This window comes from Sorex fumeus, unplaced genomic scaffold (assembly GCF_029834395.1).
Source record: "Sorex fumeus unplaced genomic scaffold, SorFum_2.1 ptg000142l, whole genome shotgun sequence".
Classification (NCBI taxonomy): Eukaryota; Metazoa; Chordata; class Mammalia; order Eulipotyphla; family Soricidae; genus Sorex; species Sorex fumeus.
This window is the reverse complement of record NW_026606199.1, coordinates 881,542-908,388: the sequence shown is the minus strand read 5'-3', so window position 1 is coordinate 908,388 and position 26,847 is coordinate 881,542. Positions and strand designations below refer to the sequence as shown.

Genomic DNA, 26,847 nt, shown 5'->3' with positions numbered 1-26,847 from the left:
TTGTGATGCTGATGCCCCCAGGTGGGGAAAGCCCCCTCCAGCCCAGAGCGGACCCCTCTGAAACCCACAGGTTGGCGAGGGGCCTCATGGGGACACTGGCCATCGGCCAGCCGAGGATTTGGAGGATATAAACATTGGCCACTGAGGTAATGGACATCCTGCCCTTATTCCCCCCAGTGTTTCTGGGGTGCCCTCTGCCTCCGTGGGGCTCAGAACCTGCTGGAGGGTGAGATACCCCACCCCCGCCCTTGGCCATTGTGATGGGGCAGTCTGTTGCTATGGTGACCAGAGACCTCCTGGCTGGGGCCTCCCGCAGCCCCTGAGAATGTGAGGTCAGGAAGACTGAGGAGGGACCTTTCTAGGGGTGCAGAGCGTGGATCCCCCTTCGGCTCTCCGAAAATGACCAAAGGAAGACGTTTCAATCCGCCTGTAGACAAGGACGGGAACTGGGTAAGGAGGACAGTGCCCTCTGTGACCCTTTCTCAGCCACGGGTGGGGTCAGGCGCCCAGAACTGAGACCAGATTCCCCTGGTTCTGGGTTTACAACTGTTGATCGCCGGAGGAGCAGCAAACCACACTCCGAGTCTCGACCCCTCTGTGCACCGGGGTCTCCTGCAGCACTGGGAGAGGGGACCGGGTCACGAGTGCGGGTTCTTGGAGGGGGCATTCACGAGGCTGTAGATTTGTCCTCTGAGAGCCATGGCTCAGGGTTCCTTCTGGGATGGTGGGTGCCCAGTGGGGTTCAGGGGTCTGGGATCTCCGTCGTCTCCGTTCTCCGGGGCCTGGATGAGAGTAGAGGCACACGGGCGGGAGGGTGAATGCCTCTGAGTTACGGAGCTATCGCCTGGCTACAGCCCTGTGCACCCCTCTTTCTCCAGCTCACATTCTTGCCCACACAACCCCCCAGCCCCCAGCGACCCCCTCCCGCATCCCACGGGGCGGGCACAGTCTGCTCTTTTCTCCAAGCACCTGCTTTGCCCAGGCCCCATCAAACCTGCTTATCTGGTCTCTGTATCACTGTCACTGTCATCCTGTTGTTCATCGATTTCCTCAAGCAGGCCCCAGTAACGTCTCCTTCGTCCTAGCCCTGAGATTTTACAAAGTGCCACATTCGAGGCTCTTTCAGGGTCAGGAGAATGAGAGTCATCATTGTTACTGGGTTTTGGCATATTGAATACGCCACATGGAGTTTGCTAGACTCTGCCGTGTGGGCAGGATACTTTTGGTAGCCTGCCAGGTTCTCCAGAGTCACGAATCACGACCATCCTGATATTTGTCAATTGCCTCGAGCAGGACCCAGTAACGTCTCCTTCATCCTAGCCCTGAGAAAATAAGAAAGTGCTATATTCAAGGCTCTTTAGGAGAATGAGACCCATCATTGTTACTGGAATTTGGCATATTGGGTACGCCACGGGGAGTTTGCCAGACTCTGCCGTGTGGGCAGGTTACATTCGGTAGCCTGCCAGTTTGTCCAAAGTAGGAATGAGATAATAAGATGTCATAATAAGATGTCGCGCGGCGGTTCTGGGAGCTGGTTTTTATAGTCTCTGAGTCTTGGCCGTTGATGGGATTACACGGTGCCAGGGGGCCAGTTGGTGGGTGTGACCCCCGCCTACTGGAATTTGGAGGATCTGGGTGGTGGATGCTCGGCCCCGATCTGAGTAGGCTTGGAGATCTCTGCCCCGGGACCCGCTTGCCTTTGTTCCTCTGCCGGTACCTTCAGGTGTGCGGAGAGTGGTCTCAGCATGGTGGTGGCTGGTCCTGGAGGTCTCCAGAGTAAGAACTAGATAATAAGATGTCCACTTCCGGAAGCGGGTTTTTATAGTCTCTGGGTCTTGGCCGTTGATGAGATTACACGGAGCCGGGGTGTAACACAGTCGGTGGGTGTAACGCCAACGTACTGGAAGATGGGGGATCTGGGTGGAGGAGGCCCATTCCTGATCCCAGCAGGGTTGGAGATCTACACCCCGGGCCCTGCACACCTGGGTTCCTCTGCCAGTTCCCTCATGCGTGAGGCTCGTTCGAACGTGTGGAGAGTGGTCTTAAGCATGGCTGTGGCTGGAACCAGAGATCTTCAGCTTCTGGGGCTCCACTCGGGGTGGGGAGGGAACCTCAACCCACCCTCCTCCAAGGGGCCCCAGTGAGGACAGCCAGGCGCGGAGGCAGGAGACTCTGCCATCTGGTCTCTAGTGTATCAATTTCAGGACCCCAGATTGGTCCCTCCCAAGGGGCGACCTTGCAGGTGACGGCTGCCCCCTCCCTGCCGCTGGTCAGGAAGAAGAGCTGACACGAGGGTCCTCGGCGCCTGGAGGGCAGCCACGGGCAGAAGCGTCGGACATCTGGTTTCAAGGAGAAAGAAGAAATGGGAAAAAATCTTGGGAACACTTAGGTGGAGGGGAAAGATTTCACTGGCTAACGGGGCCCATCTGGGGTGCCCTGAGTTCCCAAGGAACATCTTTCTAAATCTCAGTTGATTTCTCTATGAAATGGGGCAGGACAGGTGAGGGTGAGAGGGACCTTTAGGGATAAATGAGATAATTCCTAGGTGCTCCTGGTGCAGGGGAGAATTACGGAGGCTTACCCAGGCGTACGTGTTAGGAGAGCAGGTATGTGGCATCCACGATCCAAAATACACTCAGTAATGTCCTCCCCATCTTCTCGCTACCCTGCTCCATCCCGAGGACTTAAAGCATAGTCCTGCATCCCCTAGCCCCAACTCAGTGACAGACACCTAGCTGAGAGTGACCCTAACTGGCCCCCGCCACCTGCTCCGTGTGGCCACGAGAGAGTCAGGCCACTGACAAAGCTGCTAGCCGTGTGTTCCTCAGCACATGGCCCCTCAGCCACGGAGCTTGTGCCCAGCCACCTCGGGCTGTGATGGACGGGAAACACCCACCATGAAATTGTGGAGTAGAGATGAAACCCCTCAGAGCCAGTAAGACAGAGATGGGTGTGTTTTAGTGGCCTCGTGACAGTCACCAGAGCACTGGGCTGACTCTGTGCTCCCTGGTGGCCACTCCTTGATGATCATGAGGAGCAAAACCTGTTTCTCCACTCCGGAAACCCTGTCCCTGTCAATCACCTACAGAGGCGGGTCTCACCCTTCTGGCCATTCTGGTTCCTTCCTGGGATCCCCCATGTCCTACCAGCTGGTGCCTTCCTCATGCTGTGCCTGATTTTCACCCATGGCCACCCATTGGGCTAGCCTGGGCGCCAGCAGGAGACCTTCTGGGTCCTGGTGGAGAATCCCTGTCAGCTGGGATAGGGTCGGAGTGAGCCAGCAGTCACCCCTGACACTGTCACCCAACAGAGCTCCGAGTTTCTCAAGTAACAAGCCAGAAGTCGGTGGTCTGGGCTGGTGGTCCTTCCGGGAAGCCCACGGAAACAGGCTCCTTTCCAGACTTTGTCCTCCCAGTGCCATCTCTTGTCCTCCTTGTGCAAGGACAAGAAGACAGAGGCCCTGGGCTGCTGGCTCTTCTGCGGGGAGACAGCCTCTGGCCAGCGCGCAGGTGTTTCCTTCTGCGTCTTTGCGTTCCAGGGTCAACACAGCTTCAAGGGAGCTTGGGGAGGTGTTTCCCTGGATTTTGGGGGGCCACTGGAGGTGCTTGGTGTTCATGTGGTGCTGGGGGACAGGATGCAGTGCTGGGGGCCCAACTCTAGACCTCACATATGAGGCACATGCACTGTGGCCCCAGAGGAGGTGTTTTATTTATTTATTTATCTATTTATTATTAGTGAAACACCATGAGGTACAGTTGTAGACTTACAAGTTTTTGTGCTTGGGTTTCAGTTATACAATGATCAAGTACCCATCCCTCCACCAGCGCCCATCCTCCACCCCCACCAATCCCAGTATCCCTCCCACCCCCCCATCCCCAATCCCACCCTGCCTCTGTGGCAGGGCATTCCCTTTTGTTCTCTCTCCCCTTTGGGGTGCTGTGGTTTGCAGGAGAGGCATTGGGTGGCAATCATGTTCGGTCTACAGTCTACTTTCAGCATGCATCCCAGAGGAGGTGGTTTTTTTTTTTTGCTTTTTGGGTCACACCCAGCAATGCACAGGGGTTACTCCTGGCTCTGCACTCAGGAATTACCCCTGGCAGTGCTCAGGGGACCATATGGGATGCTGGGAATCGAACTCGGGTTGGCCGCATGCAAGGCAAACGCCCTACCCGCTGTGCTATTGATCCAGCCCAGAGGAGGTGATTTTAAACCACCTCAAGGCCACCCAACATTATCAGGAAGGAAGAAGGACTGGACATGTCCTCTCGGGAATTGCCAACAGTGGCCAGGGCCAGCTGGGGCAGGAAGATGTACACCCCTCCCCCCGCAGTCCTAGAGCAGAAGCTGTGGGGTGCTGCACGTGACACCCCCTCGGTCACCTGCAGCCAGCCAGGGACCTCAGAGGGGAGGCAGCGGCGGCTAGAGGGAGGCCAGTAATTGCCCCATTAGGGGTGACCTTGCTGCGTCCCCCCAGCCGTGGCGGCAGGAGCTGCTTCTGCACTCACCGTCACCCCCTGTTTAATATTTCAGTCATCGAGAGACTGAGCGCAGCAGAAATTTCACTGCCAACTAGTTAAAAAGCTATATTTCACGGTTACAATATCTAACAGAAGGGTTTATCTCGCAGCGATCATGTTAGAGCCATTAAATATATATTTTAAAAGAGTGAAATTAAAATGCTAGCACCATTTTCTTACAGTGAATGGCCTGTTTGCAGAATACAAATGAAGCCTCGGGCTAGTGGGCCTTCGGCTGCGGGCAGATGGGCTCCTTTCCGCTGAGACGCTGCCTCCGTGAGGCCCCTGCAATGGGCAGGTTCAGAAGGGACACCTGGCGGAGGAAATGGGGCTGGGGGAGCCCCAGAGGCCGGAGGTCCTGGTGCTATATTCATGTTTGATTTAAAAAAAGACAATAGTTGAAAACACTTGAAAATCATGTACAATTATTTTTATTTATTTTTATTGAATCGCTGTTACACAGTTTCAAAGCGATTCATAATTGGGTTTCAGTCATATGATGTTCCAATACGATAGCACAGGGGGTAGGGTGTTTGCCTTGCACACAGCCAAAGTAGCTGACCCGAGTTCAATTCCTCCGCCCCTCTCGGAGAGCCTGGCAAGCTACTGAGAGTATCTTACCCGCACGGCAAAGCCAGGCAAGCTACTCGTGACGTATTCGATATGCCAAAACACAGTAACAACAAAGTCTCACGATGGAGACGTTACTGGGCCTGCTTGAGAAAATCGATGAACAACGGGAGGACAGTGACAGTGACCCCTCCCTTCACCAGTGACATAATGTAGAATTAAATAGAAATATATGTGTTGATTTTGAACATTTTCCAGAATACATACCGATGTTATGTCGTTTTAAAATTTTACTTAAGCACGCAGCCAACATGGCTGACCCGAGTTCGATTCCTCCGCCCCTCTCGAAGAGCCCGGCAAACTACCGAGAGTATCTCGCCCGCACGGCAGAGCCTAGCAAGCTCCCCGTGATGTATTCGAGATGCCAAACACAGTAACAACAAAGTCTCCAATGGAGATGTTACTGGGCGCGCTCGAGCAAATCGATGAACAACGGGAGGACAGTGACAGTGACAGTGACATCATGAGATACACAGTTAAAAGTTGTTCCTGATGGGGTTTCAGTCATACAATGTTCCAACACCCGTCCCTCCACCAGTGTACCTTGCTCACCACCAATATCCTCAGCTTCCCTCCGATGCTCTCCCAGCCTGCTGGAAAAGAAGACACTTTTCTTCTCTAATGGTGAATACTGCTACTGAAAGATCACTCTCCCTCCTTAGGGCACACAGTTCTTGTCTAGAGTGATCATTTCCAATTACTGTCATAGTGGTCCCTTCTCTGTCCAAACTGCCCACCCCACAACTTATGGCAAGCTTCCTACCACGGACCAGTCCTCCTTGCCCTTGTTTCTACTGTCCTTGGGCATTATTCTCATACTATGTGTAGTATGAGATTCACTCAAATGAAAGATAGAATCCGGAGTTCTGATCTTCGTCAACGCTCAAGAATCAGGGACGCTGTCTCATTTGCCAAGGCATCAAAAATCAGATGGGCTGGACACGTAATGAGGTTTACAGACAACCGCTGGACTAGAGCCATTACTGATTGGATTCCACGGGACATCAAAAGATCGCGTGGACGCCCACCTACAAGATGGTCAGACTTCTTCGTCAAGACCCTGAATGATCGGTTTGAGGCTCTGCATGTTCCTAGAACGAGCAGATACCATTGGGCTACGCTAGCACGCAACCGGGATGAATGGAGACGTTACTGGCACCCGCTCGAGTAAATCGATGAATAACGGGGATTAAGTGATTAAGTGATGTGTAGTTTAAAAAATATCTTGCAAATGAGTGCGATCATTCTATGTCTGTCCCTCTCCTTCTGACTCATTTCACTCAGCATGATACTCTTCATGTCTGTCTATGCTTAAGTAAATTTCATGACTTCAGTTTTCCTGAGAGCTGCATAGTATTCCACTGTGTGGATATACCATAGTCTCTTTATCCAGTCATCTGTTCTTGGGTTCGTGGGTTGTTTCCAGATGCTGCCTATTGTGAATAGTGCTGCAATGATCATCGGAGGGCAGATGGCTTTTTTGCATTGTGTATATTCCCAGGAGGAGTGTTGCTGGGTTGTGTGTAAGCTCAATTTCTAGGGCTTTTCTGAGGAATGTCCAGATTGTCTTCCTAAAAGGCTGAACCAGTCTGCATTCCTATCAGCAATGAATGAGAGTCCTAATTTTATCTCATTAGTTTTTTTTGGTGAGGCCAAGCCTGGCAGTGCTCAGGACTTACTCCTGGCTCTGTGCTCAGGAACCACTCCTGGTGGTGCTCAGGGGCCCCTATGTGGTGCCAGGGAGGGAACCCTGGCCAGCCAAATGCAAGACCAGAGCCCCACCTACTGTATTATTGCTCTGCCCCCTGAAGTTTTTCTAGGGCCCACTCTGGCAGTGCTGGGGGCGGTATGTGATGCCAGGGCTTGAGCTCAACAACCTTCCACTTGCCAGTCATGGGCTGCACCAGGTGAGCCATCTCTTCAGGGGGGTGGCCCTGAAGAGGTGCTGAGGTTGGGGTGAGCTGCACTGGCTATCGGTGCTCCACGGACCCCTTTCAGGAAGGGGCAGTTCCTTCCACTCCCCTCCCCCCAACCCCAGTGACAGTCCCGCCTCTCATCCAGGCCTCCCTCTGCCATACAGAAAGCATGGAACAACTGGACACCATTAAGAAGGACTATTGGCAAGAAGGCTTGGAGGTCTCGGCCCCGGAACCCGCGTGGCTTTGTCCCTCTGCCAGTACCTCCAAGCCTACTCGAATTGGAGTCGAGCATCTTCCACCCAGATCCTCCAAATTCCAGTAGGCAGGGGTCACACCCACCACCTGGCCCCCTGGCGCCGTGTAATCCCATCAGCGGCCAAGACTCAGAGACTATAAAATCCAGATCCCGGAACCGCGCGGCCGCATTCGTGGCTGCGCGACATCTTATTATCTCATTCCTACTTGGGACAAACTTGCAGGCTATCGAATGTAGCCTGCCCACATGGCAGTCTGGCAAACTCCCCGTGGCGCACCCAATATGCCAAATACCAGTAGCAAGGATGGGTCTCATTCTCCTAAAGAGCCGTGAATATAATCTCAGGGCTAGGATGAAAGAGACGTTACTGGGGCCTGCTCGAGGCAATCGACGATTAACAGGATGATGAAATGAAATGAAATGAAATTGGCAAGAAAACAACTTAAATTGAGGTGGGGGGTGTGGGGTGTTGGACCACACCCAGTGACCCTACGATGGACCACAAGCAACAAAGGTGTCCTAGCTGGTGAGTTATTGCTCTGGCCCAAGAAAACACACTAAATGGGAAGCACGTCTGTCTAACCCAGGCTGGGGAGCGAGCTCTCAAAAGAGAAAAGGGGGGGGGGGTGTGTGGACCAGAGCCATAGGACAGTGGGTCGGGTGCACCTGGCCAGTCTGGCACCTGGTATGGTCCCCAGCGTCCTTCCAGGAGTGATCCCTGAGTGCATGCCCGGTAGTCACCTCTGAGCACCGCGGAGTGTGTCCCCCAAAATATAAACAAAACCCAAGAAAAGTATATGTGTGTGTGTAACAGAGAAACGTCACGTGTGGTTTAGAATGGAAATAAATGGAACGGTTGGGGCGTGGTCTATTAGTATGTTCAGGAGACGGTCGAGTCCTCAGGGGCGTGGCTTGGCATGTTAATGAGGAGCTGCACGTCGCCGTGGGCGTGGCTTAATATGGTAATGAGGACCTTGGCGATCAGAGGTGAAGCTTCCACTGCAGTCTCCACTGACCAGGTCTGTCCACCCGGGCCTGGGCTCCTCGGTGCAAAGGTGTTTGTAAGGCTTCGCCTGGCCCAATCAAAGCTCTGAGTGGAGGTGGGTGTTTTCCCTTTCCCCCCCGCAGACCGGTGACCCCCTAAGACCGAAGCCCTCGGGCCAGTCTGGTTTGGTTTTCTGAGCCCCAGGGAGGGCTAAGTTTTGTGGGTGCAAAATAAAGGGGTGCAAAATCGCAGATGGTTTCAGTTATAGGATCAACACGGGTAGAAGGACCCCTCGGCCCTCACCGACTCGGGATAACCCGAGGGGAGGTGCCTGTGGGCCCGGGTGGGGTCCAGCTGCTCTTTCTCTGCAGTGACCCCCCCGACCTTGTCCCCACCCGTGTGCGCCTTCGGGCTGGCGCCCCTGGGGCAGAGCCGAGTCCCTGGCCCCGAGGACGGGGCGCCTGGCCCGCCAAGGCTCCTCGCCAGCCTCTCCGGCCGGTGACCAGGTCCTCCCTGCTGCCAGGCCCCGCTGGCCTCGGGCCTTGGAGACCCCCAGCGGTCGTTGCCTGGGTTTTTCTCTGGGGCCGCCTCTGTCCACCGGAGGCACCCACGTGGCCAGTCGTCACGTAGTAGAGGTTAATCGTGGCCTCTGCTCTTCTGCCAGTTCCTTCCAGATGGGCCCCCACCGGCGACCCCCGAATCTGTCACCAAGGCCATGCTCAAGGAGGGCTCCTCGTCCTTCCTGTGTAGGCAAGTGGACTGCAAGCTGCCGTCCATCTACAAAGTCCGGGAAAAGGTGAGAGTGCTGGCCAGGCCTTCCCGCCCGCCAACACAAGGTGCACACCTGCGTGGGTGATGGACAGACGATCTGGTCAGAGGAGACCTACCCGGGGATGCCCCGCCCACCCGGGGGACACCCCACCCACTCGGATGCTCTGTCCCCAGAGACGCCCCGCCCACCCTGGATGCTCCGCCCACCTGGGGACGCCCCACCCACTCGGATGCTCCGCCCCAGAGACGCCCCGCCCACCCAGGGGAGCTCTGCTCACCCAGGGGACGTCCTGTTCACCCAGGGACGCCCCACCCACTTGGATGCTCTGCCCCCAGAGACGCCCCGCCCACCCAGGAGCGCTCTGCTCACCCAGGGGACGTCCTGTCCACGTGGGGACGCCCCACCCACTCGAATGCTCCGCCCCTAGAGACGCCCCTCCCACCATGGATGCTCCGCCCACCTGGGGACGCTCCACCCACTCGGATGCTCCGCCCCAGAGACGCCCCGCCCACCCAGGGGAGCTCTGCTCACCCAGGGGACGTCCTGTCCACCCAGGGACGCCCCACCCACTTGGATGCTCTGCCCCCAGAGACGCCCCGCCCACCCAGGAGCGCTCTGCTCACCCAGGGGACGTCCTGTCCACGTGGGGACGCCCCACCCACTCGAATGCTCCGCCCCTAGAGACGCCCCTCCCACCATGGATGCTCCGCCCACCTGGGGACGCTCCACCCACTCGGATGCTCCGCCCTCAGAGACGCCCCGCCCACCCAGGGGCGCTCTGTTCACCCAGGGGACGTCCTGTCCACCCAGGGACCCACCACCCACTCGGATGCTCTGCTCCCAGAGACGCCCCGCCCACCCAGGGGCGCTCTGCTCACCCAGGGGACGTCCTGTCCACCTGGGGACGCCCCACCCACTCGAATGCTCCGCCCCTAGAGACGCCCCTCCCACCATGGATGCTCCGCCCACCTGGGGACGCTCCACCCACTCGGATGCTCCGCCCCAGAGACGCCCCGCCCACCCAGGGGAGCTCTGCTCACCCAGGGGACGTCCTGTCCACCCAGGGACGCCCCACCCACTTGGATGCTCTGCCCCCAGAGACGCCCCGCCCACCCAGGAGCGCTCTGCTCACCCAGGGGACGTCCTGTCCACGTGGGGACGCCCCACCCACTCGAATGCTCCGCCCCCAGAGACGCCCCTCTCACCAGGGGATGCTCCGCCCTCCTGGGGATGCCCCGCCCACCCAGGGACGCTCCGCCCACCCAGGGTCGGTCTGCTCATTCCACCTCCTCCTGCAGACCAGCTCTTGTTCGTTCCCTGGACCCCCGGACCCGAGAGCTAGCATCCCCAACTCTCATGCTTGTCTCAGCCATATCCTCTCCAGAAGGAGCCAGCTCCTGGACCCCACACTCGTGAGAAGGTCCATGGATGGACGTGAAGCCACCCCGTTCTTCCCCACTGGGGCACAGGCTGCTTCAGGGACAGGAAGTGACCTCGGGGGCTAGGAACCCCACTGGCCAGATGAAAACTCTTTCTAGCCTTTCCTGAACCGAGAAACTTGTTTCTTGGCCTCTAAAGGTTTTGAAAGAGAATTTGCATGTGCCGCAGCATGTTGGCAATGAGGCTGAGTCCTGAAGTCTTAAGCTGGTGGCATAACTGCCCCCATCACCCTCCCCCCCCAGCTGGGTGCCCCTCTAGGGGGACATCTAATGCTTACGTGGGACTTCCCTGCGGCATCTTCTCTCGGCTCTGCTCTGATGCTCCTTTCCCTCCCCCATGCTGGCAGCGAGCAGTGGACAACAACTTCCCCTTCTCTGACCACGACAATCGGCACCGATTCCAGGACTTCGGACACTACCTGGACTTGGTGAGCATCCCCGGGTGACCCCGGGCAACCAGAGCGGGGCTCTTGCGTTCTCAGGCTCGGACCCCAACAGCAGGTCTAACCAGACAGTGTAAAACATGCAGGAAACTTTGAGTTCCATCTCTGACCAGCCTCCTGCCTGGCGTTTCTCCAAGTGTCTTTCCATCAGCTGGTGCCCACGCGCGAGCTTTCTTAGGAACACGCCTGTCCGTGTCTCCAGGCGATAAGGCAGGGATCTGTGACCAGGAAGAGTCAAGAGTTTCCCTAATAACAGGAGTTGTCTTTTCTTTTCTTTTTTTTATTAATTAATTAATTAATTAATTTATTGAATCACTGTGGGAAAAGTTACAAAGCTTTCAGGTTTAAGTCTCGGTCGTGCAAATATCAAACACATTTCCCTTTACCAATACTAATTTTTCATCACGAAGAACTCCAATAACCCCCCCCCCCCAACCCTCCCAATGCCTGTGAGGCAGATGAATTCTAGTTAACACTCTATTTACTTTGATTCGATTCATTGTTTCGACAAAAGATGCACCATTATTATTTAGAATTTACACCTCCAAATCAGACATGCTGAAAAGGCACTGTGAGCAGTTGTCTTTTCTGTTGAGGTGGTGAATTCTTTGTCATTGGAGAAAACAAAATCCAATAGCATGCAGTTGTAATAAGTACCAGACAACCGTGCAGTGAAATATAGATGCAACTGAAAGTTCTTTGGAAGCCACCTTGTGTGAAAAGGAGGAGCTGAAATTCATTTTGTGAATGTTTTATTTAGTCCCATCATTCCTCCAATTATCTTTTTTTTTTATTAGTGAAACCCCATGAGGTACAGTTGTAGATTTACAATTTTTTGTGCTTGGGTTTCGATTATACAATGATCAGATACCCATCCCTCCACCAGTGCCCATTTTCCACCACCATGGATAATATCCCCCCACCCCCATCCCCCATCCTCCCCTGCCTCTGTGGCAGGGCAATCCCCTGTGTTCTCTCTCTCCTTTCGGGTGTTGTGGTCTGCAAAAGAGGCATTGAGTGGCAAACATGTTCAGTCCATAGTCTACTTTCGACATGCATCTCCCCTCCTGGGGGGATCCTCCCAACACCCTTTATTTGGTGCTCCCTTCTCTATCTGAGCTGCCCTTTCCTCTAGAATGCCCGGCTGGCCACTGAGCTATGGAGTAATCCTCCTGGTGCTGATCTCAGCTTCCTCTAATTATCTTAAAGGCAATCAATATCAAATTATTAGAATACGTTTCTCAGCCTGTTTTTAAAACCTTAGTTGCACCTTACACTTCCATTCAGTTCGGAAGACCCCTTGTTCCCGTGCTCCACTGCACATGGGGTGGGGTGCTACCAAACTGGAGAGGGCGATGCTAACTTATTTTAGGTGGCATCCCACGGAGAAGCTGTACCAGCCTTGAAACTCTGGGCTGTGGTGGTGAAGACCATTAACATGCTCAGGTGATGGTGACGATGCTGGTGGTGGATGATGATGTTGAGCCCGATCGTGAGGGCAGCGTTGATGATCACAAATACGGTGGCGCAGTGATAGGAAAGGTGAGGACAGTGGTGATGATGGTACCCACCATTCCAGAATCTTCCACAGGTTAACACCCCATGCTGTTTCATTCAATCCTCGAAACAACTTGATTGGCAAGCCAAGGTTTTATCAGACCTGGCCTAGAGATAAGAAAACCGAGAGCCTGTGAAGTTAAGCAAAATTTTTCCAGAGTCGCTCTTTCATTGAGTCTCTAATATCTGAACTAAATTGAAGAAGCGAAACAAAAAAAAAAAAATCTTCTGACTTGCTTTTGGCCAAGTATTGAATAGGGAACCAGATTACCAACGTTGCAACGTTTCAATTGAAAAGGAATTTAAATTGTAAAAGGCTTTCTAAATTGCCACTGGAATACATACACATCCTTTAAAACTTGCAAATAATCTAAAATTATGTAAAATAAATATTTTACACCCTTATTCACACCTTCCTCACAATTTCGACTTCACAATTCACTAATAATGGCTTGGTGGGTAAAATTTGAGAATTTTGCAATTCATATGCAAAACACTCATCAGTGTATATCCTGTTAATGATGCAAACAGGATTTTATACTACATATATTTTTATCAGAGTTATGCGAGTCTCACAGAAAACATTGGAAGCGTTCCAACTTTCTCTGAGGTTCTGGAATGGCTTATATAATGTACAAATCTTCTGTTTAATGAAGTTTACACAGAATTTGGCCATGAAACGATTTGGGTTTGATGTTTTGTTTGTTTGTTTATTTTTGGGCCACACCTGGTGCCAATCGGGTTATTCCTGGCTCTGCACTTAGAAAACATTCCTGAAAGTGCTCACTGGAGGGGACTTACTGGAGGGGACGCTGGGGATCAAACGCTGGTCAGCTTCATGTAAGGCTCACCACCCGCTGTGCTATCTCTCTGGCCTCTGATATATTTTTTAGAGGTTTAAGAAACTACCTTTTCAGCTCCCCCCTTTAATCTCTTCTCCTTTTGAGTAGATTTTGCTAATATGTTTACCTAAATCTTATTTAGGGTATTTCAGTTTGGTATAATGTGGCTTAAAATTCTCTTACTATCATTTAACATTTCTTTCAGTTGCTTACTTAGTTTATATGCTTGTAACTGTTCTGATAATAAATTTATTTTAACTGTGGATACTGCTTGGTTTATTGTTATTGTTTTGCTGTTATCCCAAATGCTTTACCTTTTTCTAACTCTTGTCTGATTGCTTCCAAATAGTCTGCAGTTTAATTTTAAATTTCATTAAACTTGTACAGTTTCTTTAAAATGTACAAGATCACTTGATCACTTGACATCCCGTTACTCATCGATTTGCTCGAGCGGGCACCAGTAACGTCTCCATCCATCCCTGTCGCGTGCTAGTGTAGCCCAATGGCATCTGCTCGCTCTTAGGAACACGAAGAGCCTCAAACCGATCGTTCAGAGTCTTGATGAAGAAGTCTGACCATCTTGTAGGTGGGCAGCCACGCGGTCTTTTGACGTCCTGTGGAATTCAGTTGGTAACGGCTCTAGTCCAGTGGTCATCTCCAAATCTCACTACGTGTCCAGCCCATCTAATTTTTGGCAAACGAGACAGCATTCCTGATTCTTGACCTTCGATGGAGGTTGGAACTCCGGATTCTTTCTCTCACTTGAGTGAAGCATGATACTCCAAGCATAGCTCTTTTGATTCCTCTTTGGGAGACCCGGATAGTGTTCTCATCCTATTTTTTGTTTCTGTAGGGCCCAGGTCTCTGAGGTGTATGTTAATGCAGGAAGAACAGTGGAATAGAAAAGATATGCCCAGAGCTGGAGATTCTTCATCCTCTTAGCTATTTTTTTGACACTCTTGAAGGCGTTCCAAGCTGCTCTCTTCTTCCTGAGCAATTCAGGTGCCAGGTCATTTGTCATGTCGATTTCTCGACCTAGGTACACGTAACTGTTGCATTCGGAGATGGTCGTCCCATTGAGAGCGAATGGAACGTTAGGAACAAGACTGTTTCTCATAAACATTGTCTTTGTGAGATTCAGCTGTAGTCCGACCTTTCCACACTCATGGTCGAAGTCGGCCAGCATTTGTGCTGCTTGGTTAATGTTTGGTGTTTTTAGAACGATGTCATCAGCAAAGCGGAGGTGGTGTAGTTGCCGACCATGTATCTTCACTCCCATTCCTTCCCATTCCAGTCATCACATGACGTTTTCGAGGTGCTACGGAAGAGGATTTTGGTGAAATGGTATCACCCTGCCGCACCCCTCTCTTGACATCAACGATCACTTCTTTGTAGAATGGTGAGATCCTGGTAGTGAATCCGCAATACAGCTCACGGAGGATCCTGATGTATTGGGCTTGAATGCCCTGATTGGCTAGGGCTTCAATGACCGCTTCCGTCTCAACAGAATCAAAGGCCTTCTTTAAATCAATGAATGTTAGACAGAGCGGCATCCTGAACTCCCGAGAAACCTCAGTGAGCTTGGTTATCGTGCGGATATGGTCGATCATGCTGAATCCTGTACAAGAATGTTTTGAATTTTCTGTAAGCTTAGAATTCCTTATCATCATCCCTTAAAGTTAAAAAAAGAATTGGGCTTTACCCAGCAGTGCTTGGCTCAGGTATCACTACTGGTGGGGCCCCAGGGCCTGTATGCTATTTAGGGGGATCAAACCTGACTGGCAGCATGCAAGGCACATGCACTATATGCTATACTATCTCTCTGGCCCTACTGTTATCCTTTTATTGATGCTGTCTCTATTTGTGCATTATAGAAATTTTATAGAATTTACTTTTTAATTAGACATTCAGAGCACTGGGCAGAAATCACTGGGAAGAATAAAAAATTGTTTTTATTCTTTTAAATTGTACTTATTTTATTGGGCTGGAGTGATAGCACAGTGATAGGGCATTTAACTTGCGTGCAGCTGGCCGGCTGAGCCGGGTTCGATTCCTCCGCCCCTCTCAGAGAGCCCAGCAAGCTACCGAGAGTATCTTGCCTGCATGGCAAAGCCTGGCAAGCTACCCATGATGTATTCAATATGCCAAACACAGTCACAACAAGTCTCACGATGGAGATGTTACTGGGCCCGCTCGAGCAAATCTATGAGCAACGGGAGGACAGTGTTTACAGTGTTACTTATTTTATCATAATAATTCAGGTAACATTCAATAGTGTTCATGTTTAAGGCACTGATGTACAAAGTGAGGTCATCCCCCCCCAAGTGTGCAAGGCCCTCACATACGGTGCCATGTCACCTTTCGTCCCCTCTTCCTCCTCCCCATTTCTCCCCACTATAACCTGGGTTTTGTAAGCCAAGGCCAAGGGTTTGATTCTGCCACTGTTTGATTCTGCCCATTTGTCTCTCTGTAAACCACAAATGAGTGAGGTCAGCCAGCCTTTGTCCTCCTCTCTGACTTATTTTGTAGAACGTTACCTTCATTTCCAAAGAACACATTTTTGAGAATTTAATCCATTCACTTTATTACGATATTTTATGTTTTACACTTGATTTTTGCCTTCTCACTTATGCTTCCAATTTATAACGGTGCCTGTTGGTTCCACTTCCAACTTTTTTTTTCTTTTTTATTAGTGAAACACCATGAGGTACAGTTGTAGATTTACAAATTTTTGTGCTTGGATCTCGGTCATACCACGATCAAATACCCATCCCTCCACCAGTGCCCATTTTCCACCACCAGGATAATATCCCTCCCCCCCCATCCTCCCATCCCCCCATCCCCCCATGCCACTGTGGCAGGGCATTTCCCCCTGTTCTCTCTCTCCTCCTGGGCGCTGTGATCAGCCAAAGAGGCATTGAGTGGCGAACATGTTCAGTCCAGTCTACTTTCAACCTGCATCTCCCCTCCTGGGAGGATCCTCCAAACACCCTCCACTTGGTGTTCCCCTTTCTATCTGAATTGTCCTTTCCCCTAGAATACCTGGCTGGCCTCTAAGTTATGGAGTAATTCTCCTGGTGTTGATCTAAGCTATTCTTGGGTATTAATCTCATATTTTATTATTTTATATCCCCCAGATGAATGCAATCTTTCTATGTCTATCCCTCTCTTTCTGACTCATTTCGCTTAGCATGATACTTTCCATATTGTACCACTTGTATGTAAAGTTCATGACTTCATCTTTTCTAAGAGCCACATAGTACTCCATTGTGTAGATGTACCAAAGTTTCTTTAACCAGTCATCTGTTCTTGGGCACTCAGGTCTCTTCCAGTTTCTGGCTACTGTAAAGAGTGCTGCAATGAACAAACAAGTGCAGATGTCACTTCGGCTACACGTTTTTGCCTCTCTGGGATATATTCCCAGGAGTGGTATCGCTGGGTCAAATGGGAGCTCAATTTCTAATTTTTTGAGAATCGTCCATACTGTTTTCCAGAAGGGCTGAACCAGTGGACATTCCCACCAACAGTGAAGGATCCACTTCCAACTTTGCAGGTTGGATTTACTTGCTCACTCTGACTTCTATTTGTGTTCTACTGGTGGTTACCCTGAAGTATAAAAGTGCAAGAAACACATGAGTGCATGTGAGTGTATGAACAGAAACATTAATGGCTTTCATCCGGGAGCAAGGTCCATCCTTCAGAGTGGGTTGCTCCTCTCATCTCCTGTTCTAGGGGTTCTTGTGTTGCTTGGTCCAGGCTCTGCTCTCCCCAAAAGGTGCCTTTCCCTCCTTTCTATCGTCTCCTTCTTTCCTTCCTTCCTTCCTCCCTCCCTCCCTCCCTCCCTCCCTCCCTCCCTCCCTCCTTCCTTCCTTCCTTCCTTCCATCCTTCCTTCCTTCCTTCTCTCCCTACCTCATTCCTTTCATTGTTTCATCCTTCCTTCCATCCCTCCTTCTACCCTCCCCTCTCCTCTTTCCACCTTTCTTCCATATTTCCTTCCCTCCCCTCCACCTGTTTCTCCTTCCATCCACCCCTCCTCCTTTCCTCCCTCCTCCCCATTTCCATATACTTCACAGCCACCTGGTCATCAAGTGTTTAGATATCACAATCTTTACTTCTTCTTTTCCTTCTAGTCCCCCTTCCTACCTTTTTGTCCTTGATTTCCCTTTGCTTCTGTTCCAGGAGTACCATGGAGACATTGTTAGCCCAGCCCTTGGGCATTGCGTCCAGACTGTCCCTTTCTACACCGCCCCCCGCGTCCCCCATCCCCAACTCCCTCTCCTTCCTGCTCAGGCTCCTTTGGGACTGAGCTCTATGGCTACGTTCCGTCCCCATCTGCGAGGACCCAGAGCCACTGCATGGGCCTTGAATATACATGCTGCTACATTTCCTTTATTAAACTCTCCCCCAAGTTCCCTGATTTGAGGGTGCCTCCTGCAGCGATGTGGGATGAGTCCTTAGGAAAAGACAACCCTTTCCACTGCTGTCTCTGTTATCTGACATCGTCCTCTCCTCATTCTGAGCACACTGTCTTCCTTTTCTTTTTTTTTAAAGAAAAATATAATGATTTTAAACAATTTTTATTAGTGAGACACCATGAGGTACAGTTGTAGACTTACAAATTTTTGTGCTTGGGTTTCAATTATACAATGATCAAATACCCATCCCTCCACCAGTGCCCATTCTCCATCACCACTGATCCCAGTACCCCTCCCACCCCCACCCCCTTATCCCCCCTGCCTCTGTGGCAGGGCATTCCCTTTTATTCTCTCTCTCTCCTTTTGGGTGTTGTGGTTTGCAAAAGAGGCAATGGGTGACAATCATGTTTGGTCTATAGTCTACTTTCAGCATGCTTCTCCCATCCTGGGAGGAGGATCCTCCCAACACCCTTTATTTGGTGCTCCCTTCTCTATCTGAGCTCCCTTTTCCCCTAGCATGTGTGGCTGGCCTCCAAGCCATGGAGCAAAATCCCTGGTACTAATCTGGGCCATTCTTGGGTGTTAGTCTTCTATTTTGTTACTTTATGTTCCCCAGATGAACGCAATCTTTCTATGTCCATCCCTCTCTTCCTGACTCATTTCGCTTAGCATGATACTTTCCATGCAGTACCACTTGTGTTTCTCTGGTTTTGATGAAGCAGAGGCATCCGCTTGAATATGTAGTGATTTCCAGGCCTGCCTCGAAGGTGCTGACAATTGAGAAGGAGACCTACGGGCAGAGACTCAGAGGTGCTGCGTCTTTTATGGGGACCACATTGGATGGCAAATAACCTGACCCTGAGGACTTCCTGGAGTAAGAGCCAGTCCTCTGGGCTGGGGGTGTCTCCAGGGAAGACCTGCTGAGGAGCCCTTGGGTGCCAAGAATCTTCCTGGGGTTCCTGGGAGTCCAGTGGTAGGGCTGCTGCAGTGTGGTCTTACTTGCCCTGTCCTCTATATCCTGTTCCCCGAAGTCTCTCTCAGGAGTCTCCTGGGAGGTTGGACCAGTGCTGGAAATCTGGTGGCCGAGTTGGTGACTGTCACACATTTGGAGCCGGCAGCTCACTCTCATACTGGAAGCTTCATCATATTCAGTCAATGAAATTGTAAAAAGACACAGAGGAAAATGATCAGGCAACTCAAAAATAGAACATCTATGAGTGGCAGCAGAACGGAAATGGCCTTAATAGTCAAGAAAGCAAAGTGGAGGCAGACAGGAGGGAACCAGGACAGGATCTCAGACAGATGAGTGACAACCCCTAGCAGGTGAGTGGACACACTGGTGGTGGTTCGTGGCAATATTAATTTGAAACTCCTCTGGAGAGCAGTGTGGCAATGTACCCATGCTGGGAAGATGGGGACCCTTCAGCAGGAGGGAAATGCATCGTGTAGAGGTGACTGTGGTAAAGGAATAATAGTCATCAATTAAACCACACCGTGACATGAACACGGTTTCGGTTCCTGGGTGTGGAAAAAAGACTGGGTGACAATCATTTGAGAAATAGAAAGTCTACATCGTCTCAAAAGCCCTCCTCAAGAGATCACTGGATTTGGCTTTGTGGTGGATCTCGTCTTGCGTGGGTGAGGCCCTGGGCTCCATCTCTGGCCCGGCAGAAAGGCAGCAGCAAGCAGAAACCGAAGCAAGCACACAAAAATAGAAATCCCGGAGCGCTACGAAAGAAACACACGACGAACAGGTGACTCTAGGATGAAGATGCAGGAGTGACCCTAACACAGCTCAGGTAACGGCACAACCACGCATGCTTCTGCCCCTGATGTCACTGATTAGGGGCAAACCCAATCAAAATAAGAAACGAAACAGTTGTGAAGCAAGGTGCGGTGAGTCCAAACGGAGAGACATTTTGCAAAGTGATTCGCCAGGTCTATTTTCCAGATGGCAGTGTGGTAAAAGGCCAAGGCTGAGGAAGTGTTGCATATGAAAAGAAAGCTAAAATGACCTGGCAATTATGCTGAATTCCCCGGGCATATTTTTGTGTTTGCTTTAGAGACCTTATTGGGATGATGAGCTGATGAGAACAGTCTCCATTTGATAATAGCATTGTGTCCATCAATGCATGTTCTGGGGGAGGGGGGTGTTAGGATGAAGTTGATGGATTTGATGGATGGATTAGGCGGATGTGTGAGGATGAGCTATATAGCTGATGGATGTGTTGGAAAGACGTGTTAGAATGAACTAGATGGATCTGATGGATGGATTAAAAGATTGTTAAAAAAAAAAAGCCCCGACCTTGTTGCATTCAAGAAACAATCACTACATAGGGAAAGGGCACCGTAGCTACAATTTATTCTTGAAAGTTCTATTATAAAGCTGTAGACATGCAGTTTATTTTGCTCTCAAGAAATAGGAATTGATGGGGATCTAGAACTCCTTTCCCCAGAAAGGTTTTTTTTGGGGGGGAGGGGCTTGGGGTGTTGATAACTTTCTGAGCAACAAAAGAGGGTCCACATACAGTGCTGGGGATAAAACCAGGGCTGTTTATGTGCATGGTGAGGACCTTAACTTCTCTGCTATCTCTCCAGACCCTCCCGGGAAGAGCTTAATTGGGAAAGAGGGGTTTGTGGAAGGATGGCAGGGGGATTTGCAGCTGAGGACAGGAGGCAGCCCAGCCCAGAACAGCCCAGAACAGCTGAGCTTAGAACAGCCCAGTCCAGCCCAGAATAGCCCAGAACAGCCCAGAACAGCCCAGCCCAGAACACCGTAGTCTAGCCCAGCCCAGAACATCCCAGTTCAGTTCAGCCCAGCCCAACCCAGCCCAGCCCAGCCCAGCCCAGCCCAGAATAGTTCAGAACAGCCCAGCATAGAATAGCCCTAAACAGCCCAGAACAGCCCAGCCCAGCCCAGCCCGGCCCAGAACAGCCCAGCCCAGCCCAGAACAGTCCAGCCCAGAACAGCCCAGCCCAGCCCAGCCCAGCCCAGAACAGCCCAGCCCAGCCCAGAACAGCCCAGCCCAGAACAGCCCAGCCCAGCCCAGAACAGCCCAGAACAGCCCAGAAGAGCCCAGTCCGGCCCAGCCTGGCCCAGAACAGGCCAGAACAGGCCAGAACAGTCCCTCATAGGGTGTTCCTGGAAGGGAGTACAGTCTTGGGCCTTAAGCACCTACTGGAGGGGTAGGAAGCACTCGTCTGCTCAGCAAGCCCCTGACTGTGAGTTCAAAGTGTGGGTGCGTCCTCAAAAGAAACAGTGGCCAAAATACAAAGACAGTCTACAGAATGGGAAAGGATATTCGGCAACTACACATCTGATAAGGGGTTAATTTCAAGGATATACAAAGTACTGGTTCAACTCCACAAAAAGAAAACATTCAACCCCATCAAAAAGTGGGGAGATGAAATGAATAGAAACTTTGACAAAGAAGAAATCCGAATGGCTAAAAGACACATGAGAAAATGCTCCACATCATTAATCATCAGGGAGACGCAGATCAAAACCACAATGAGATATCACTTCACACCACAGAGACTGGCCCATATCCACAAGAACAAAAGCAACCAGTGCTGGCGCGGATGTGGTGAGAAAGGGACACACTCCTTCACTGTTGGTGGGAATGCCGACTGGTTCAGCCCTTTTGGAAAACAGTATGGATGATTCTCAAAAAACTAGAAATTGAGCTCCCATTTGATCCAGCAATATCACTCCTCGGAATATATCCCAGAGAGGCAAAAAAGTATAGTCGAAGTGACATCTGCAATTGTCTGTTCATTGCAGCACTCTTTACAATAGCCAGAATCTGGAAAAAAAACTGAGTGCCCGAGAACAGATGACTGGTTAAAGAAACTTTGGTACATTTACACAATGGAGTACTATGTAGCTGTTAGAAAAGATGAAGTCACGAAATTTACATACAAGTGGTACAACATGGAAATTATCATGTTAAGCGAAATGAGTCAGAAAGAGAGGGATAGACATAGAAAGATTGCATTCATCTGGGGAACATAAAGTAACAAAATAGGAGACTAACACCCAAGAGTGGCCGAGATTAGTACCAGGAGGTTTGCTCCATGGCTTAGAGGCCAGCCACACATGCTAGGGGAAAAGGGAGCTCAGATAGAGAAGGGAGCACCAAATAAAGGTATTGGGAGGATCCTCCCAGGATGGGAGAAGCATGCTGAAAATAGACTATAGACCAAACATGATTGCCACTCAATGTTTCTTTTGCAAAACACAACACCCAAAGGGAGAGAGAGAACAGAGGGGAATGCCCTGCCACAGAGACAGGGTGGGATGGGGCGGACGGGGGGGTGGGAGGGATACTGGGATCCGTGGTGGTGGGAAATGGGCACTGGTGGAGGGATGGGTGTTTGATCATTGTATAGCGATAGCACAGCGGGTAGGGCGTTTGCCTTGCACGCAGCCAATACGGCCGACCCGAGTTCGATTCCTCCGCCCCTCTCGGAGAGCCCGGCAAGCTACCGAGAGTATTCGATATGCCAGACACAGTAACAACAAAGTCTCCAATGGAGACGTTACTGGGCCCGCTCGAGCAAATCGATGATCAACGGGAGGGCCTTTACTTACTTTTTACTTTATAATTGAAACCCAAGCACAAAAATGTGTAAGTCTGCAACTGTACCTCATGATGTCTCACTATTAAACAATTTTATAATAAAAAATTAAATAAAAAAAAAGAAAAAAAACCAAAGTGTGGGTGCGTGACACGTGCATTTGGTGGCTGAGAACCGCACCCCAGCAGAGGAACAGACGGGAACCACAGGCCAATGGTCCAAATGGCCCGTTGACTGTAGAGATGTTCGCATCTTACAGAACACCTGAGGGGGCTAAGTATAGGGCTGCAGTTCAAACGTGTGACTGACCATTCCCAGAGGTAAAGCGTTTCTGTGGCGGCAATTGTCTTGGGCAATAACCCAAGGAGACGCTGTCTCCCAGGGGCATCTGTATTGCTTTTCTCTTGATACTGGTAAATATTAAGCAATTAAGTTTACTTCTTATTAATACTTAGTGATTAGGATAAAGGTAAAGGTAAAGGTAAAGGCCCTCCCGTTGATCGTCGATTTGCTCGAGCGGGCCCAGTAACGTCTCCATTGGAGACTTTGTTGTTACTGTGTCTGGCATATATAACACAGTACGAGATAGGGATTCCAAACTTGGTTCTCTGGGCTCCGAGGGCTAGCGAGGCTTTTACCGTAAATCCCAGACTAAGTCCTCAGGCTGGTTCAGCTTGTCCTTCCCCATGGGGTCCTGTCTCTTAAGTCATAACAGTTTGCATCAAGACTGTGCTTTTATGCTCTCTAGATTGTCCCATTTTGATGCCAGGGTAGCTCTGCCACTCGCCCTGGGTCCATCCCAGTCCCACGGCAGGATCTCCTTTTGCAGACGTTCCTGGTGCCTGCTCCAGCAAATCGATGAACAATGGGATGACAGTGATACAGTGAATTTTAGACCCCCGAGTTTACAATACTGTTAAGAATAGTGTTTTAGGGAACTGGAGTGATAGTACAGTGGGTAGGGCATTTGCCTTGCATGCGGCTGGCCCAAGTTCGATTCCCCACGTCTCATATGGTCCCCCTGAGCACTGCCAAGGGTAGTTCCTCAGTGCAGAGCCAGGAGTAACCCCTGCGCATCGCCGGGTGTGACCCAAAAAGAAAAAAATAAAAGCTCTCCTCAGATCATTTTGTTTGTTTTGGGCTTATACTCCAGCAGTGCTCAGGAGCTGTTTCTGACTTTGTGCTCAAAGTGACCCCCGATGGTGCTCAGGGGACCATATGCAGGGGTGGGGATTGAATGGAGGTCAGATGCGTGCCAGGCAAGTGTCATTTCTCTGACCTTCCCCTGAATCTTTTTTATGGAGTTAATCTAAAAAATTTATTTTTATAAAAATAAAATTTATTTTTATAAAAATAAATAAAATTTATTTTATAAAAATAAAATTTATTTTTATAAAATAAAATTTATTTTTATAAAATAAAATTTATTTTTATAAAGTTGTTCATGATGATTACAGTCAGTATTTCAACACCAATCCCACCACCATTGCACCTTCCACCACTATGTGATTAACTAAAAAAAACTTTTTGTTTTCACTGAAAATTTTTTTAATGTTTTTACTTTGTTTAAATACCATGTCTCACAGAGTTGTTCATAATACAGTTCTTAAGAGCCTTTGATGTCCCAAACCCAATCCTCCTACCTGCGTGACCTTCCTCCACCCTGTTCTCATTTTTCCAACCACTCCCAAGCCTGTTCCTTTGGCAGGCACACAATAATTTGTTTTATATTGCGTGTTACAACCAAATGGCTAAAGGAATTATCAAAAATACTTCAGTAAAGGGAAATTTGTGAAAATTGATATATCTCACCACAGGGTTATTTTTTTTCCATTGTGAAATGTGAAACTTTTATTCCCTCTGGTAATACGTAGAGAAACACATAGGTGAGCTGTGAACAGCAAGTGGTTCATTCTGATGAGTCGTGGTCACTGTGTCCTCAACCGATCTGTTTACGGGACCCAAGAACTGTGCTGGTGAGGATATCTTGTCCTGCCAAAAGGGCATACTGACAACCCTGGTTTCCTGAAAGCTAAAAATAACTTAGGGAAAAGACTCCTCTCCAGTGGAAGATAATTCTTAACTTCTTAGAAACGGTCCAAAAGCAAGCACAAAGGAGGATATTTCATCTCAAAGATTCGCAAAATTGTCCAATGACTTGCCTCAGATAACTGAGCCTCTTCCGATTTTCCTTTCCTTCATCAACCATCTATTCTTTTTCTTTTTTCTTTTTATTGAATCACCGTGAGCTACAGTTACAAAACTTTCATGTTTGAGGCTGGAGTGATAGCAGATCGGGTAGGGCGTTTGCCTTGCACGCGGCCGACCCGGGTTTGATTCCCAGCATCCCATATGGTCCCCCGAGCACCGCCAGGAGTAATTCCTGAGTGCCTGAACCAGGAGTAACCCCTGTGCATTGACAGGTGTGACCCAAAGAGCAAAAAAAAAAAACCTTTAGTGTTTGAGTTTCAGTCATACAATGATGGAACATTCATCCCTCCACCAGTGTACATTTTCCACCACCAATGTCCCCAGTATCCCTGCCCCTCACCCCATCCCTTCCCTCCCCCTGCCTCTGTAGCACACAGTTTCCCTCTTTCTACTTATGGGCATCATGGTTTGCAATATAGATACTGAGAGGCCATCACGTTTAGTCCTTTATCACTAAGTCAGTGATGGTTGGAGGGATCGCTCAGGATAGGAGATGTGTGCCGAAAGTAGAGAAACCACAGGGTATTAAGTCTTTGTCTGAGGACTTATGAAGCTGCTCCTTGTTGGTTGAGCCTTCTGTGTTACTGATTTTGTTTATTTAGTTGGTTTCTGGGGCTGGAGCGATAGCACAGCGGGTAGGGCGTTTGCCTTGCACGCGGCCGACCTGGGTTCGATTCCTCCGTCCCTCTCAGAGAGCCCAGCAAGCTACCAAGAGTACCCTGCCCGCATGGCAGAGCCTGGCGAGCTCCCCATGGCATATTCGATATGCCAAAAACAGTAACAATAAGTCTCGCAACGGAGACATTACTACTGGTGGCCGCTTGAGCAAATCGATGAACAACAGGACAGTGCTGCAGCACAGTGCTAGTTGGATTCTATATTACTTTTGCATATGATTTGGTGGGCTGGAGCGATAGCACAGTGGGTAGGGCGTTTGCCTTGCATGCCGCCAGCCCGGCCGAGCCGGGTTCGATTCCTCCGCCCCTCTCGGAGAGCCCGGCAAGCTACCGAGAGTATCTCGCCCGCACGGCAGAGCCTGGCAAGCTCCCCGTGACGTACTCGATATGCCAAACACAGTAACAACAAAGTCTCACAATGGAGACGTTACTGGGCCCGCTCGAGAAAATCGATGAACAACGGGAGGACAGTGACAGTGATGATTTGGTGTGTTCCTGCTGGAATTTCACGACTGTGGAATTTGGAGGTGTCACGTGGTCCAGAAGTGTTAGGATCTGTAGAACGGGGATGAGTCTGCTAAGATTCTTGGTGAAGCTGGGGAGTTATTAGGTGGTTGTTGGGGTGGGTGTGGCTGTCAGGACTGCAGTTGGGCAGGGACTCAGCCTACTATTACTGAATCTTTTACTTCCAGTATGAGAAACATGCCCGGTAGCTGTTTTTCACTTAAAGATCTTAGAACTGCGAGACTTTGGGTGTTTTTGTTCTAATCCTCCTGTAATTCTTCCCTAGGGCCTGGGACGTAAGAAGATTTCCCCAGAGAAAAGGCAACAAGTATCAAAAAATTTCAACCTCTGGGCTAGTGACTATGTTCCGTCCAGCCTGGACAGCTTTTCCAATAACCAAATATCGTACGGCTACCGAGAAACCCCAGTGGTCCCGACATACCGGCGCTTCCCAAGAGGTTACAATGAAAAATGGAGCATTTATAAAAGCATTCATGAGGAAAAGGAGAACCTTCTAAAAGGAGCCCAGAAGTAACGTTTGCTCTTGACAAGAAGTTCATTTCTCTTACGAGATCCAGAAACTTCATGTTCGACCTTAGAGATACACAAATAAGAATTATATGTGAAGATATGCAATGATAAGGCGGTGTATTTGAAGTAAAAGTGTGACCGACTTTAAAAATTACTTTAAACTTCTGGGGGAGTTTTAAAAATCACATCGTTACTCGGTGGCAATCTTTAATTTCACTTCGGGATTTTAGACACCCTGGAAGAAGCAGGAGCCCCTAGATTTTCTCACTCTCTACCCCGTGCCCAGAAGTGATTCCACCTTCTGTTCTCAGTCTGCATTTACCATCATATAGATGTGCTTAGAGACAGAAACAGTTTAAATTTGCTTGTGACTATCGAGAATGTTCTAGACAGTCCCTTTGATACTCAACAATGTTCTTACAGTATCAGCATGACAGACTTGTTTGCTTTTTCAGTGGCATCGCTGTATCTGTGTACTGATACACTCTGTTATTAAAAAAAAAATGATGATTTACTGATGAGCATCTGAGTTGTTCCTACTTGGGGAAGGTCAGAACTGGGGGTGCG

The 26,847-nt window shown here is 50.0% G+C and overlaps 1 protein-coding gene across 1 annotated transcript; it reads left to right on the top strand.

Annotated features, from left to right (window-relative positions):
- Positions 1-351: 351 nt before the first annotated feature.
- TEX36 (testis expressed 36) lies at positions 352-26,284 on the top strand. Its single transcript, XM_056106702.1, has 4 exons — positions 352-450; positions 8,972-9,103; positions 10,866-10,946; positions 26,036-26,284. Exons 1-4 carry the CDS (start codon positions 400-402, stop codon positions 26,282-26,284), a joined length of 513 nt encoding a protein of 170 aa, XP_055962677.1. The 5' UTR covers positions 352-399.
- The last annotated feature ends 563 nt before the right edge of the window (positions 26,285-26,847 follow it).